The sequence below is a fragment of the Cornus florida genome, unplaced genomic scaffold (genome assembly GCF_030987335.1).
Source record: "Cornus florida cultivar Cherokee Brave unplaced genomic scaffold, ASM3098733v1 CherokeeBrave_3.0.0_Hap2_Chr02, whole genome shotgun sequence".
Taxonomy (NCBI): domain Eukaryota; kingdom Viridiplantae; phylum Streptophyta; class Magnoliopsida; order Cornales; family Cornaceae; genus Cornus; species Cornus florida.
In genome coordinates, this window is record NW_026775572.1 from 8,115,459 (window position 1) to 8,132,156 (window position 16,698).

At 35.9% G+C, this 16,698-nt stretch overlaps 2 protein-coding genes across 2 annotated transcripts; both read left to right on the forward strand.

Moving 5' to 3' along the window:
* The first annotated feature begins 512 nt into the window (after positions 1 to 512).
* On the forward strand, positions 513 to 5,235 carry LOC132293448 (protein IQ-DOMAIN 2-like). The gene is made up of 6 exons (XM_059790938.1): positions 513 to 735; positions 1,223 to 1,320; positions 1,420 to 1,734; positions 2,869 to 3,090; positions 3,584 to 3,703; positions 4,132 to 5,235. Exons 2-6 carry the CDS (start codon positions 1,252 to 1,254, stop codon positions 4,912 to 4,914), a joined length of 1,509 nt encoding a protein of 502 aa, XP_059646921.1. The 5' UTR covers positions 513 to 735; positions 1,223 to 1,251; the 3' UTR covers positions 4,915 to 5,235.
* Positions 5,236 to 6,409: 1,174 nt separating this feature from the next.
* Positions 6,410 to 16,582, forward strand: LOC132293449 (mitochondrial import inner membrane translocase subunit TIM14-3-like). Its single transcript, XM_059790939.1, has 3 exons — positions 6,410 to 6,568; positions 13,792 to 13,964; positions 16,070 to 16,582. The coding sequence occupies exons 1-3, from the start codon at positions 6,566 to 6,568 to the stop codon at positions 16,224 to 16,226; spliced, it is 333 nt and encodes a 110-aa protein (XP_059646922.1). The 5' UTR covers positions 6,410 to 6,565; the 3' UTR covers positions 16,227 to 16,582.
* Positions 16,583 to 16,698: the final 116 nt, after the last annotated feature.

Below are 16,698 nucleotides of genomic sequence, written 5' to 3' on the forward strand. Positions count from 1 at the left end.
AAATTATTAAAAGTTTTGATCAACTCCATATCAATTAAAAGCGATTGAGGGAATATTTTGGATTTAATTTTGTTTTATTTCTAATTTTGTAATGATTAAGGTCCAAATTTACTTTGCAGTGACTAAACAAGTGCTTAATAACTTATTATAATATTTGTGTAAGTATGTCGGTGATGAGAAAGGAAGGGAGAGATTTGCTTTGTGAAGGAAAGAGAGGTGATCTTGATTAAAAAAAAAAAAAAAAATAGAGGCTGTTTAACCCTTAAAAAATGAATAAATGGCTAATTTTAATTTTTTTAAAAATATGTTCTAATTTATTAAATTTTTTTTTTTTTTTTAAATCGAAGAAGATATTGTATCGTTAAAGTAGGACAAGAGAAAAAAGAATTGAAGCCTCGAATCATTTAAATAAACAAAATATAAAAATGAAAAATATGTTTTGATAATTAAGTGGGACCCATTTGCCCCGCCCAATAAGTGGGCTCATCACCGCTCACCCAAGCAAAAACCAGCTGTTATTTCTCATATTCTTAAAGTTGAACTCTTCTTGTCAAGATCTGCCTTTTTATTCTTTTTTTTCTCTCACTAAAGTCACCCAATAGGGGCCTCCAACTCTCTTTCTCTATCTTTTTGTTTTTGTTTTTGTTTTTGTTTTTGTTTATACATATAGAGGAAAGAACGGTGAAAGAGAAGAGAATTGAAGAAGTTCTCAGAGATCTGGCAACTTCATTACAGGTACTTATATAATCTATTTTCTTGAACTCCAAACAGAATGTTGACTTTCTGTTGTTGGAAACTTATAAAGTGGGTGTTGATTTTCTTGAAGTTTTTTTTTTTTTTTGCAGTTTTAACACTTGGGTATTGTATTTTCTTCTTGGAAACTAATAGTTATTGTGTCGGTTGACTCTATGAAGTTGGGTTCTTACTTCTTACTCTTAAGTACTTTATTGATTTGGTTGCTGAGAAAATATGAAGGGTAAGAAAAGAAACTGAATGTAACTATTTGATTTAAATACCTCTACCAATTGTGCCCAAATTAGTTGATGAGACTTGAGAGTTATGCATCAGATGTAATCCAGAAAGTCGCAAAATAATTAATCAAAGCTTTCATTTTCTTTTGTTTTCCTGAGTTTTCTAAATAAATATGAAATGTTATGCTTATAATTTGGAATCATAGAAAAGATAAAATCTGTTGAAATTTTACGAGTTGTTTTGTCTGCAGAAAAGGACAAGTTGGGGAATGATATACTGATGGGGAGAAAAGGGAACTGGTTCTCTTCCGTGAAGAAAGCTCTCAGCCCAGTTTCAAAGACAAAAAAGGTCAGATTTTGTTAAAATTCCACTATAATATTTTTTTATTCTGCAGTAGATATTGTTATTTTAATGGGTGTTTTGATATTTCTAATTACAACATTTCAGAATCCAAATAAATCAAAGAAGAAATCATATGAGTTGGAAAAATCCGCCGTTCCTAATCCGCTGCCTTTAGAAACTGTTACAGTCTCTCATCCTCCTCCTCCTTTGGAAGAGGTCAAATTGGCCGAAGTGCAGGATGAACAAACCAAACATGCTTATTCTGTTGCAGTTGCCACTGCTGTGGCAGCTGAGGCCGCTGTTGCGGCTGCTCAAGCCGCTGTGGAGGTTGTTCGACTTACTACAGTGACTCAGTTCACAGGAAAATCAAAAGAGGAAGTGGCAGCAATCAGAATTCAGACGGCATTTCGTGGATACCTGGTATTTGTCTCCCTCATATATGCCCAAACAAGACTCCTTTTTGTACTTTTTATTTTAAATTTTTTTTTTGATGACTTTTTAATTTGTCCCCGTTGACATCATTACTTGACAGATGTTTGTGTTAGTTTTGATGAAAAAACACTTTTAGAAATGGTATAGCTATAATTTTCTCATTTGAACTATGCTTTAATTGTTTAAGAGCCTCATCACAATCACATCATTATTTTTTCTACAAAATAGATTTTCAATACAACCCTATAGACAATATTTCAAAAGTAATGTATTCTATTTTGAGAAGTCATTGATTTTAATATCCTCGTATTATTTGTACAGCTAATAATCAGTTGACACAATTCTTTACTTTTATGCTTGGGAAGTAGAGAAAGTTTACTTATTCTCAAGAGGTTACATGCATTTACTCCATTTTAATTTTGTTTTATTTATTTATTTATTTTTGCTTGTTTGTTACTTCGTTCCCAAAATCGACCACACATTTTTGACTCATGTTATGTGGCCATGCACAAATCATTAACAGAACTTTATGATACATGGTCAAAATCAATGTTCAAAACTGATAATAGAATGAAGACATTAACAGAACTTTATAACTTGAGTCTATCCCATCCTCCCTCTCTCTCTATTGCATGCCATCTTTTAGACAATTGTTGAATGCATGTGAATAGTCATAATTCAAATATTCAAATATGGATGCTTAAATTAAATTCGAAGTGCATTGAAGTTGAAGCAATTGATCAAAGTTTTAGAAAACTCAAACCAAAACCTTTGATACCTTATTAAATAGGTTAGAGATATGCACGGAAAAATGCACATAATGCATTGTGGAAAATTCTGTGAAGTTCATGCTTATTGAGAATCAGAGAGAATCTACAATACCCATTGTTTCTATTAGCTTAAGATTTTTTTTTTTTTAATTAATTAATTTATTTTTTGCCTCCCAAATTTTACCTGTTTGAGGATTAGATTGTTGATTGCTTGTGGTCATGGTGTCAATTGGAAAATCTTCTACGCTGTTTCAATTATTTTATTTTCTTATATTTAAATAATTAGCATCAGATTACATGAGGATGATGGAATTACTGAACTTATTGGACTATCGGGGTTCATTGCTTTCAGGCAAAGAGGGCATTGAGGGCTTTGAGAGGGCTTGTCAGGTTGAAATCACTGGTACAAGGGCCTACTGTCCAGCGACAAACTACACACACTCTACGATGCATGCAAACTCTATCCCGCGTGCAGTCTCAGGTCCATTCTAGGAGGATCAGGATGTCAGAGGAGAATCAAGCTCTCCAGAGACAGCTTTTACAGAAATGTGCGACAGAACTTGAGTGCTTGCGGGTTAGTTCTCTTCTTTATTCCGTTCTATTCTTCAAAATTGCTTTGCTCGCTTGGAGTGCAATTTAGCGTGCAATTTAGCATGCAATTTATTGTCAGGCATCTTCTAAGGTCCATTGGTTTTTTAGAAATTAGCAATGACTCTGATGCAATTCCATTGGGTACTACACTATTGCAAGGCATATGAAAATCATTGGTGCCGTCCGTAAACTTTGAAGTCCACCCAACCAAGTTTAGTTTGGGCCCATAATATATCCTTGAACGTGTGTTTGCTAAAATCCCTTCAGCAGAGCATTTGAGAACCCTTTATAGTTCAAACTAATAATTCAGGATCCCAAACAGCTTCTTATCTGAATTGTTACTGAAATATATAATTTTTTTTGTTTTTTATATGGAAAAATCTCATTTAGGATGCCTTTAGCTCATTTATTCTGTGTTGATTCTTAATTTAACATTTTTTTGTAACTTTAGATGAAACTTACTATTTTGGTAACAGATGGGGGAGGACTGGGATGACAGTCTACAATCCAAAGAACAAATTGAAGCAAACCTACTAAGCAAGTATGAGGCAGCAATGAGAAGGGAAAGAGCACTGGCTTATTCATTCTCTCATCAGGTAAAATTTTAATCTATTTCATTTCACACATTTGGAGCTGCAAATGAACCGTGGGTCCATGTTGTTTACGAACATGTAGGGCTTGACTCGTATATGGCTAGTTCAAATAGGAGGAGTATACCATGCTTGTGATAAGTAGTAGTAGTTTTCACCCTACTTATAGAGTTATAGACTCTAATAGCTGTAGAATTTTAAGGCAAACTAAATCAAATTGTCAGTTGATCAAGGTAGAATGTTCAGTGATTAGATTCTTTTGCACAGTTTTGGAGATCCGATGGACTCAAAAATTAAGTCTAGGTTGTCTAGGGATATTTTCTTGCGAAAACATTGGAGCTCGGTTAGTTTGTAACAAAATGGTTCTTCCATGCATAGAGCTGGTTACAAAATTTCATTTTTTGATTTAATTTCCTTTTATATTAAATGAGCAGCAAACCTGGAAGAAATCTACAAAATCCGCAAACTTACTGTTCATGGACCCAAACAATCCACAATGGGGTTGGAGCTGGCTGGAACGATGGATGGCAGCCCGGACATGGGATAACAGGAGCATGACCGAGAAAGAACTCAACAGTGATCTCTCGTCCGTAAAGAGTATTGGCCTCAGTGTAGGAGAAATCACTAAGGCTTATGCTCGCCATCAACTCAATTCTGACAAGCCTTCCCCAACCGCCAGCCAAAAACCAAGTCATTTCTCTAACCACCCATCTCCTTCCCCAACAGGTAGCCGAAAACCAAGTCATCATTCTAACCGCCTCTCCCCTTCAACTCCTGCATCCAAGTCAGCTTTCTCAGCAGTAGCCAGGAGCACAAGAGGGGATGTTTTGGGCCCAGAAGATGATGCAAAGAGCATGTTCAGTGTGAAATCGGAGAGGAATAGGAGGCATAGCATTGCTGGGTCGTTGGTGAGAGATGATGAGAGCCTAGCAAGCTCTCCGGCAGTACCAAGTTACATGGCATCCACCAAGTCAGCAAAGGCTAAGTCGCGTATGCAAAACCCATTGGGTGTGGAGAATGGAACACCAGAAAAGGGATCAGCAGGATCTGCAAAGAAGCGGCTTTCTTTCCCGCCTTCACCAGCTCGGCCAAGGCGGCATTCAGGTCCACCAAAGGTGGACATCAGCTCCATTGCAAAGCAGAATGCCGTGAAGGGAGGAACAGAAGATAATAATAAGTTAATGATTCCTGATGAAGAGCAGAAGATAATAAGCTAATTGGGTATAAAGAGGTTTATGAAGAGAAGAAATAAAAATGAATTTTATTTGATTTGTGAATCCACTTCCACTTCTGTTAACATTTGTTATTTTATTTATTGCTTTGAGGGTGTTGGTTTGGGGGTTAATTAGTCTCTTGGGCGAGCCTTGTTATGAAGATTGTTTCCTATTCCAGCTCTTTTTAATTGTTAACATTGTGACGATTGTTAAATTATTTTAGAAAAACCCTGCTTCTGGGTTTAAATAATTTTCTCAAAAATAATGAATGTGATAACTCTGGTTCCTCTCAGGAATTTGAGAATTTCTTTTTCCCTCTTTTAATTCTGGTTTGCTAACAGCTTGTTGAATGTTGGTTTTCAACACTCTACTGTAAATGTCAAGTTGATGACTATAGGTGGTGTTTGATAATCTCATTCAACGTTTAAATATGAATGAATTAAATGTTTATTTAACTAAGTGAGTTTGTTATCGTATTATTCAATATTTATTCAATTAAGTAAGAATATATACTACTTAAAAAGTTTAGTTACATCAGTTAATTATTCACAGGCTGTGGTACATGAAAGTGTTTTGTTACATCACTTACTATCTCCAACGGTTGATTATTCACAGCTTGTGGTTAGTCCCATCACAGTCACAGTTTGTGATGGAATCCATCATAGTCTATGAGTGATATGTTGTTGCTAGTTGGATATTATATAACGTTTTTTTTACTTAAAATAAAGTAAAATTTTATTAACAATAACTTCATTTATCCATTATTATTAACACTTTTTGTGTGTAAGGTGATTCGAAATTCTTATGACAAATTTATAACACCGAAATCGTTCTTCGTTTTTTAATAAGCATTTAGTCTAGACCACATAAAAAAGTAGTTAAACAAGACTCCCACTATTGCACATTTGAAGAGTATAGAGGTTTGACTTTGTCCAGTCCGCTATTACCATGACTTTTTTTTTTTTTTTTTGCAACACTGTTACCAAGACTTTAAAGGGTATCAGATGGAGTTATTTTTTACTAGCTCAGTACATTAAAAGTTTCATCTATGGAAGTTAAAAAACATTTGCATTAATTTGGGGTTTGGAAAGTTTTTCGGAGTAATGTGTATTTCATCCAAAACCAAATTCTTAAAACGAACACATTAAAAATGCGGCCGCCATTTTGCATGATTCGGCAATTTTGCAAATAATTTAGAAACCATTTATAATCATTTTAGACCAGAAAATTATTAACTACACATATAATTAAATGACACAGGCAAAATTGGATTTCTTTGCTTAAACATATTTGAGAATAATTTGAAAATTACTACGTATTTGCTTAACATAATTCATGAATTATGCAACAGTTTTATATATAAAAATATTAAAAATATATATTTTTACATAATTAATCGTCTGCCCGGATAAATGATAAAAAAATTAAAAAGTTTTTCGAGCTGAAAATATAAACGTGAATATCACGTGAATGTCCCCTTGTGTTTTATTGACTGGTTAAGTACATACATCATCTATTCGTTCAAACATCGAAACCCTAATTGCGGAGTTACGAAAAGGGGCGGATAAAAATCAGAAAATGATAAAACGGTAATAAGAACACAAAGCCCGCGAATGTTTGTTTACATTGCTTCGACCTTTCAAATATCGCGGAAATGGTGAGTGGCTCTCTCTATATATGTTTGTCATTTCTATTGCTCTCTATCGAGGCTATGTTTTTTGTGATAGTTAATTTTTATTTGATCCAGTTATAGACTACATAGTATGGGAACTTCTTAGGGTTTTTATTTTCCTGTTTATTATGGTGATTTTGTGCTTTGTTTTGAGTTGAGTTTAGGGTTTTCTGTTAGCTTTAATTGAGATCCGAAACAATAAATTATGACTTGTTTGGATCATATATATATATTATATATATTATTTGTATGTGTGTGTATATATTCATTTCTTTTCTTTTTTCTTGGCAACGTTTAGGTGTGTGTTGGTGAGTGGGTGTTCAAGATCCCAGAAAGACTTGAAACCATGTCTTGGTTTGACCCAAGGAGACCTTTTTCAACTAAGCTAGTAGTAGACAGCTTCATTTATGTGTACATTTGTGCATATGAATGCATATATGTGTGTGTTTGTGCATGCATATTTGGGTGTAACTATCAAGATTCTGAGGAAACCTTGAATATGACATATTTGGGGGATTTCGCTTGATACGAACTTTTGTTGTTCGATGAATAATGAGGAACTCTCTCTCTTTCTCTCTCTAAAATTTTCAGAGACTAGAAACAAATAGCACTATTGGTAGACTCATGGGCCTTGATCAGTTGAAATTCTTTACTCGCGTAAAGGAGCAACTTCTGTGGTCCTTTGAAAGGGATTTACCAAATCACTAATGTAACAATATGTACTGGTAAATTACGTTATTGATTTTACTCAAGTTTTTAATACCGATTTGGCAATGCAAGTGATCAAGCATGGCACTTGCATAAGACTATAGGAGTCTGTTACTAGATTCTTGTTCTGGATAGTTGCTCTCAAAATTTTAACTACTTATCATTGAGGGCCTCATCTTTCAGTAGAATTGGTATATGCATATTTTGGAGAAAAAAACTTGGAAGAGACTCTTATAAATTGTGTTCTGGAGAGGTAGATAACGACTAGTGTGATTGTGCATGTACACCTTGCGGGTGCTTTCTCTGCCTTCTGTTTTTGTCTTCTACATAATTGTTAGTCATAAAAATTAAGTAGAGTGAGCAGTCTAATTTTGTTGTTTCAAGAACATGTTTATTTTGATACAAGAATCATTAACCGTCCGCGTGTGTGTGTGTGTTGGGGGGTGGGGGGTGTTCACCGTAGGAGGACTCACTGGGATAGTCCAAATTCTGGGCTAGACATTGCTCTATATGATACTTATTCAAGGAGTCTAATTTTGTTGTTAACAATAGAAATTGTCTACTCTCCAGTCTGCTTCAGCTACTCCTTCCAAGCACCCTATATCATAATCATCATCATCCTTTCCTTTTTTTTTTTTTTTTGATAAGTTCATCATCATTTCCTTAATCTCATATGAATAGGGTCGGCCACATGAATTCTTTCTCTCCAAGTTTTTTTTTCTATCGCATGCTAAGTCACCTACTATATTGAACTTCTTAAAATCATTTTTAATAACCTCGTCCTATGGTATTTTTGGCTGCCCTCTCCGTCTCTTTCCTTCTATAATAACTAGTCTTTCTCGTTTGACTGGTGATCCGCTAGGTCTCCAATATATATGTCCAAACCATCTAAATCTACTCTCTCGAATTTTCTCACTTATGGGTGCTACACCTAGTTTTCCTCTCACACTTTCATTAGTGACCCTATCACTTCTAGTCACTCAACTCATCCATCTTAACATTCTCTTTCCGCTACGTGAAGAGGACGTTCTTGTTTATTTTTTTAGAGCCCAACACTCCGCTCCATACAACATAATTGGTCTAATAATGTCCTATAGAATTTTCCTTTTAGCCTATGTGTTATTCCAAGCACTCAATATTTAGCTGCATAGTCAACCAATTCAATATTCCCACCTTTTGATGACATAGCATATTCTCATCATGAGGGACAGATGTCTTGCTTGAATAGAGACGGAAATCAGTGTTCTTAAACCCGGTTGTGTCTGACTCGTTTAATTGAGTGATCTAGATTGGGGAACATTTTTGGAGCACATTATATAATCCCCACGTATAAACAGAAAAATATGGTTGGTTTTTTTTTTTTTTAAGTGGTAAACCAGCTGATTGGTCTGGTTCGTTGATATGGTTTCAAAATACTTGTAATTTTGTATCAGATGGCAAAATGGACCAATAATCAATGATTCCAGTCCAGTTTAGTTGGTGTATCCATTTATAGTGATCGGATGGGAAATCAATTTCGAATCATTGACAGATTTGAAGAAAACCCACCTATATACTTGCATATACTATTCTGCAAGATGAACCAGGGGTTTACTGAAGTTAGTCGCGATTTTTTGTATTAAGCATCGAGTATCTAGGAATGATAGGCAACAGTCTTTCATCAGAGTAAGATGTTACTTGTACTTTTATGTGTTGTATGTTTATGTTTTTCCTTTATATTCACAATATTCACTTTTATGGACTCCATAATTTTCAATTTTATTTGTAAAAAACCTATTCCAAAGATGATAAATGGTCAACAACTTTGTCCCCACTGGTTGAAAGCCGGATGAGCTGGTAACTTGACATGTTTGATGGGCAGACCGAAGTTCAAAATAATTGACATGGACATTGTCAATTTCCTCCACATCTGCTGTTGCTATCTGTTTTTGGTCCATAATCCCTCCATTCTTCATAATTTCTTGATTTACCTCTCCCGAAGTATGATTTCACACCACAACCAACCATTTCCTTATCATCCTCCATGCTCTCTCTTGCAACCCTTGCAATCTAACTCAATGTAAACATAGTGAATTGAAGTAAGATCCACCAACTACTCATGTCCATTTTTAGATGGCAGTTACTTGTAGACATCGGGTTTCAATTTGTTATTCATTTACTTCTCCACGTGAAGATTAATTAAGGACATGATTGTAACTTTTACCTTGGCCGGATGCCAACGAGATGCAGAATGCTATTCTCAAGGCCCATATCAACTTGGGCCATTATCCTCCAATTGAGCAAGCATCAGAATTCTTCCACAATTCTCTGCATTTCTTTGGGCTTTAGGACTTCACCTGCTTCACACCAATCAACTTCTCTATTAAAATTTGGCCCATCTTGCCATCCAAAATGCATCTTAGCAAAGAAGCTTGTGATGCATTTGCTTCAATTTGGACACCTTTAATATGCAGTCATTCTTGGACAAAATCTCCTAAAATTTCAAGACCCACACTCCTTCCTTTCTACCCACCCTAGCTTTGTCATATTTCTTGAATATCTGTTTTGGTTGTCCCCATGCTTAAATAAAGAAAGTGTAAGAACAAAGATTCCCACCTTTGGTATGCAGATGCACAAGACAACTCGATTCTTTATGATAGTTTGCACCGAACTGTTGAAACCTCTTAAGTTATGTTCCCACACAGAGATTGCACGATGTGTTTCAAGATATCTTTCATCCCCAAACAACGCTTATCTACCTGTAGAGAAGGCAGTGGGACATATTTGTATAGGAGAGGCAGTGTTATTAAAGGCTCAAGGCGCGCCAAGGCGCTAGAGGTCCTTTGGAGCCTAGGCGCGTGCCTGAGTGAAGTGAGACGCACGATTGAAATTTTAAACTACCATAATGGCATTCATATCTCACAAGTCATATCAATATCCTAAAAATTAATATCAAATATAAAAAAGTAAATCCATCAACTATATAAGCATTCAAGAACCATAAAACATAGCACAAATTTGTTTTCTTGAAAGGCAAAACAGAGTACAAAAATAAATAAATCTATTAAAAAAAACTGTTAACAAGAAAAGAAGAAAAAAAATAAAACCAAACAAAAAAAAAAAAAAAAAAGGAGGCAGAGACAAAAGAAGTAGATGAAGATAGAGAAGTAGATGAGAAAAGAGAGAAAGTGTTAAAGAAGAGAAAGGAGAAAAAAATAGAGCCCAAAAAAATAAAGATAGAGAGGAGAACTAAACGGAGAGAAAGAAGTAAACAAAGATGAGAAGAGAGGAGTAGATGAGAAGAGAGGAGTAGAGGAGAAGAGAGGAGAGAGGAGTAGAGGAGGAGAGAGAGAAGAAGAAGAAAGAACTGACATGGCTTCGTCATTCGTCTCTCCCACTAAGGCTTCGTCATTGCTCTCACAGTCTCACTCTTTTTATGTTCGGTCTTGGACTTTCTTATTTGTATATTCTTTTGAACAAAAGATCCTTCTCTAATATGCTTAGGCTTTCTTATTTGTTTATTAAGTTGCCAAAAGTACCCTTTTTGGCTTAAGAGATAGAACGTCTAGCCAAATAGGATGAGGCGCAACAGAGGCACTAGACCTGCGCCTCGAGCCTAGGCGCGCCTTTAACAACACTGCGGAGAGGTCCTCACAATGAGTCTTATATAGCGAAAGCAGGTCCATATCATACATGCGCCGACAAGAAGGCTTATTTGAGAAGAAAAGGTACTCACAATGTAGAATCATGTCGAGGACTAAGACGAGGCTGGGGCTGTGTTGTAGATCATATGTACCCTATGTTACCTAAACTCAGGTATGAGTGTGTTTCAAGGAGTTGGATTCTTCTCTTGCCTTAATTATAGGACATAGACTTGGGCCAAAAAGGTGTCCACAGACTGGACAAGGGTGCTTGGACAAATCCTGTATGAGAATGATCTAGTGTTCTTAACTCAGTAAACGAAGTAACTTCACTTCTAAGTTCCTATGTATCCAGAGCATACAACTACCCTTGCTCAAGTCATTTATGCGATAGGCTAATTGCATAAACCCTCCTAAACTATAAAAATAAATAAATTAATTAAATTAAATTGCATTCCCCTATACTGATTTTTAAATTGATAACCAACCTAAAATATGAAAAAAATTGCAAGGGTGTCCCTTCCGTATGGTTGCAGGCTTACAGTTACCAAAGGCCTTTGGCCCAATGGTATAACCTCCCTATCCTCAAAGAGGAGGGGAGGGATTCGAGCCCCCAGCTTGGGCAAAGTGTGTGTGAGTAAACTTACCTGATCCAAAAAATAGTTAGAGACTTGCATTTAAGACATATACAGTCAAAGCAGTGGGACTCTTTGAAAATCCCAGCCTTTTAAAATTAATTGCATAAAACCATCTGAATTAAAAATATTAATATATATATATATATATATATATTTTGGGACTGTTACCTCTTGTTTGAGGGGTTAGATGCAAATTTCTTACAGTTCAAGGGGGGTTTGTGCAATTAACCTTAAGGCCTTTTTAGTAATTTTCAAGACACGTTTATGACCAACTAATGGCAGTTTGTCAGTTCGACTGATTTGCAAACTTTCAATAGTTCCAGGAAGTAATGTGTAAATAAATAAATTTACTTATCAAAAAAAAAAAATTGTGTAAATAATAAATTTAAGGGGTGTTGTGCAAGTGATCCTATGTGATGTTAAAAAAAAATGTTTTATAAAATTTTCTTCATGATTCTTTTTTGATAAAGAGAACAATGAAGTGACATACACTCGTTACTACTGCAACTTATTTAGGTTTGATGAAACCCCTTTTGAGTGTCCAAATGATATATCCTTTCTATTATTAAAAAATATATAACAAAGAAGTTGGTGCCAGCTGTTCATATAAGGGACTTTATCACAATTGTGTTACAAAGAGGAGAAAGTTGTCACATTAGGTGCACCAACGAATGACATATTTTGAGTTACAAAGATGACACATGGCACATGCTCCATATTAGTAGCCTTGAGGTTGTAGGATTCCCCTTACCTTGCTCCATAGTTCTGCTATACTTGGAGGGAAAGAGTGGGTGACTATTATTACTTCAAGGGATGCCACATGCTGAGCTACAAAGATGACACATGGGATACAAGAGTAAGCCATGTGGCAATTTTAAAATGCAATATTGGCTTCCTCCACTGTGCCACATGGCGAAGTGATATGTGCCACCTTGGTGCCATGTGAAAGTCATGTACAATGGCAAATTATTAAGCACAAAATTGGAGCGGAGCTGCTACATGCTTCTGGCATGACAATTGGCTCAACTGTGGTCCTTTGTCTCTTATGCTCCCAGCTTCTACAATGTCCTCGGTCTCAGTGATGACACTTCTCTTGGGCATTTTACCAGTCATAATACTTGGTCCTTTCCTGCTTCCATTGTTACTCTCATCCCCGATCTATCTTCTCTGCCTCATCTTGACCCTTCTAGCAATGAAAAACTGTTGTGGTCTGTTTCTTCCTCTAGAGTGTACTCAATGAAGCATACCATTGATAATATCACCCCTGTAACACCCCCTTCTCCTTGGTTCAGCCTTGTATGGGGGTCTCCAGCAATCCCTAGATTCAAATTTATTCTTTGGATGGTTGTCCAAAACTGGCTCCCCACACTTGACAATCGACTCACAGCTTTCCACCAAATCCCAAACATCTGTCTCTGTGCTGTGCTCACCCTGAGTCCCATTCGCATATTTTCTTCAATTGCGAATTTTCCTCTCCAATATGGAAGTTTATCCAAAGTAAATGCAAGTTTTACTCCCATAACCCTAATTGGGAGAACTTTGTCCTATGGTATAGCTCACACTAGAAATCCAAATCTTCGTGGAGCTTGTTTTGTAAATTCATCCTTTCAGCTATGGTTTACCACATCTGGGAAGAAAGAAATGCCAGGAATTTCAAGGGCAAATGATCCTCTCAAGGGTTCGTTCTTGCTCGTGTCTTTGATTCTAAGCCTTGGGTCTTTGAGGGATTGCTCTGCCTCTAGGCCAGCTCTCCGGGAATGGGGTCTCTCTCCGTCGTGTTGCCACCCTCCTACTCGTCCCCCAGATTAAAGTCGATAAGAGCCTACCCTTTATAGGTTCTTGCTTGCCTTCAATGGCTGGTCTCCGGTCGCCGTCGAGCTTCCTATTGTAACTGTCCTTTGGTCTGTTACCATTGGTTATTTGATTGTCTGTTGGGTTGAGCTTGTATAATGGGCTCTCTCTTGCGCTTTGTATCTATTTGTTTGGGCTTACTCCCTTTTGGGTTTGTAATGGGCTTTGCCCTCAGCCTTTGGGCTCCTCATGTACGGACTGATTTATACTTTAGACAATTGCTTAACTTTTTGAAAAAAAGGAGGGAAAAAAAAAGTACACTGGTTGCTTAACAGTTATGATCTAGAATTGGTACTAAATTTCTTCATTGATGACTCTTAAATTACCTTTTAAAGTACATCAATTATTAATTCCTTAAATTTATTAAGTTTAAACCTGAAATTTGTATCAGGCTGCACCGTTGATAGCAGGACTTGCAGTTGCTGCTGCTGCTTATGCTGGTAGATATGGCATTCAGGCTTGGCAGGCATTCAAGGCAAGTCCACCTAGAATGCGCAAATTTTATGAAGGAGGTTTCCAATCTAAAATGACAAGGAGGGAAGCAGCCCTTATTCTTGGAGTCAGGTGCGCTTGAAAAATCTGTTGGAATATGAAAGTTACCTGCCTCTGCCTAAATGTGATTACTCGTACTCGACAACTGTTTGATTGTCCAATTTCTTCCCCATAAGGCCATTGCTTCCTTATCAATAAAATATAAGGCCATTGCTTCCTTATCAATAATATAATTTGAATGAATTCTATGAAAACCATGTGTACGTCTCTTTTTTCTTTGTCTTTTTTTCTTTTTCTTTTTCCTTCTATAACTTTATGTTAATTGTATTCTTAAGTAAATGGCTATAATTATTCTATGTAACATAATTCCAAATTGGTTTCAAACACCATGGACTCTTTCCTTGATCTTTATTGTTTTTCTCTTTCTTATGGTAGCAATTAATTTAATTTCTCTATAGTAGCCGCCTTTTTTTTGCATTTCCTCTATTATGTAAATTGGTACTAAAATGCTATTCTTTATCATTCATTTGGCATTGTGCCTAAGTTTAAAATTTCGTTTAATAAATTGTTTCATTTAATTCTTACCTTTCCGAGAATAATCCTTGAGATATTTGTGAAAGGGTTCCAGTATCTTCTTTTAAGGAGGTGGGAATGTTCTGGGTCATTTTGGCAATTGATTATCTTTTATGTTAGCTTTTGACATAGAAGGTGGATGCCTTTAATTAGGTAGTGGTGTCATTTGAATCCACAAAGCACCTCCAACTGTGATCAAATTCTAGCTCACGGGTTGCCTTCTTGTTGTGACTTGCCACTTTGATTGTCCAATTCCATCCCCATATGTTGGATTGTCTAATACTTCTCTTAAAATACAATTAAAAATTTAGTAGTTTCTGATACTGTACCCCTTCAAAGCAAGTTGGTAGGAGAAGATGGGTGATTAATTTGTAACCACCCCCTTGACCCTTTTTTGTTATCTATATTTGAAACATACATGATGCATCTTGAGCAAATATATCCCCTAACATAACCGTGGTTGTTAGTTTGGTGCTGCCAACATATAGGAACCTTAAATTAGCTAGGTTGGATTAGGTGTTTCTTGTAGCCAATCAACCTGAAACCCTTTTAGGAAGTTTTCCTTGAGTGGTGGACTTACAAGAGGTCATGGCCCAGCATTACTATCCTTTTCCATGAAAACCACTAGATATGTCTGTTAGAAGATATAAATATTAAAGTTATACCCTCTCTAACAACTTAAGCTTTTAGAGTAGATGATTGTTAACATGGTATCAGAGCTAAAGGTCTCGAGTTCAAACCTCACTGTCACCCTAATTATAAATTGAAAACACGTGTTGGACAAAAAAAAAAGGCCACACGTGAGGGGGCGTGTTAGAAGATATAAATATTAAAGTTACACCCTCTCTAACAACTTAAGCTTTTAGAGTAGATGGTTGTTAACAATGTCTTCCTTTTCCTTTCCTTTTCCTTTTGCTTTTTCAGTGAGGTAAAAACGTCTAGATGTATTGGTCATCAATTGTGTAGTGTTTATTAATGTTGTATGTATATATATAAAATAAAAATAAAATGAATGTTTTGAACTGATAATCAGATAATGGTTTACATTCAAGTTGGGTGGTTTTTACATTGAAGCAATCAGTTAATTATTCTGTTACAGTTGCTGGGAAATGCACCTCCTCTTTCTGGAGTAACTTCAGTTTGACCTGTAAGCTACCTTTTTAAGTGAGGAGACAGTAGAAACTTGTAAAGCTAGAAGCAGTTACTCAATACAGTCCCTGCTGAGCGGATCTTTTGTCACACTGGTTTGTGATACAAGATACTTGTTTATATCTCCTATTACTGGGATGTGCCTTTTTGGATTTATTTCCAATATTTTTATGCCTGCTTCATTAGCTGTTTTTGTTTAATACACAATTCAATCTAATGCCACATGAGCATGAATGCGGATCTCCTCCTCTTATTGAATGGGAAATGCAAATAATTTGTTAGAAAATTCAAATTCGTTGCCCTGCTTGAGCTTCCTGATATACCAAATCATAAGTTTACACAGCTTTCTTTCATTTTCCCTGTATCTGTATATACCTGCAATAACATATGCACATCTCCTGTATGATATATTTCCTGTCTTTTGATCTGATGTTTTCAGTATTTATGTTTAACAGAGAAGGCACTCCCCCAGATAAGGTTAAAGAAGCTCATAGAAGGGTGATGGTAGCGAACCATCCAGATGCAGGCGGTAGCCATTATCTTGCTTCTAAAGTTAATGAAGCAAAAGATGTGATGCTTGGAAAGACCAAGAACAATGGTTCTGCATTTTGATTTCTGAAAGTCAGTTTTGCCAAAGCTCTGAGAAGTGAGTGTTAAGCGAGAAATTCTTCCCTAATTGAACACGTCATCTCCTATACCAGAAAACCCTCATCCTGCTAAATTATTCTCACCAAACTTTTCCAGTTTCTGGTAATAAAATGCTGAAAATGCTAGGGTCATGTACATTGCTTGCAAAAGCAAAAACTTCTCTTTATGTGATTGTCAAGGAAACTGGGAAACTGTTTACTATTTGACTTTTTAAGTGTTCATTAGAGTAATATAGTTATTATGTTAATTACCAAAAAATATATATAGTAGTTATGTTGATAACGATAATTCTAATTTTTGTGGCATCGATTTGAACTTAACATATAGTTCAGTTTTTTTTTTTTTTTCTTTTTTTTTTTTTAAGTAACATTCATTAGTATTAATATTTTTGTTGTTGTTGGGGTCGGTAGTTGAACTCGGGTCAATTAGTTACTCC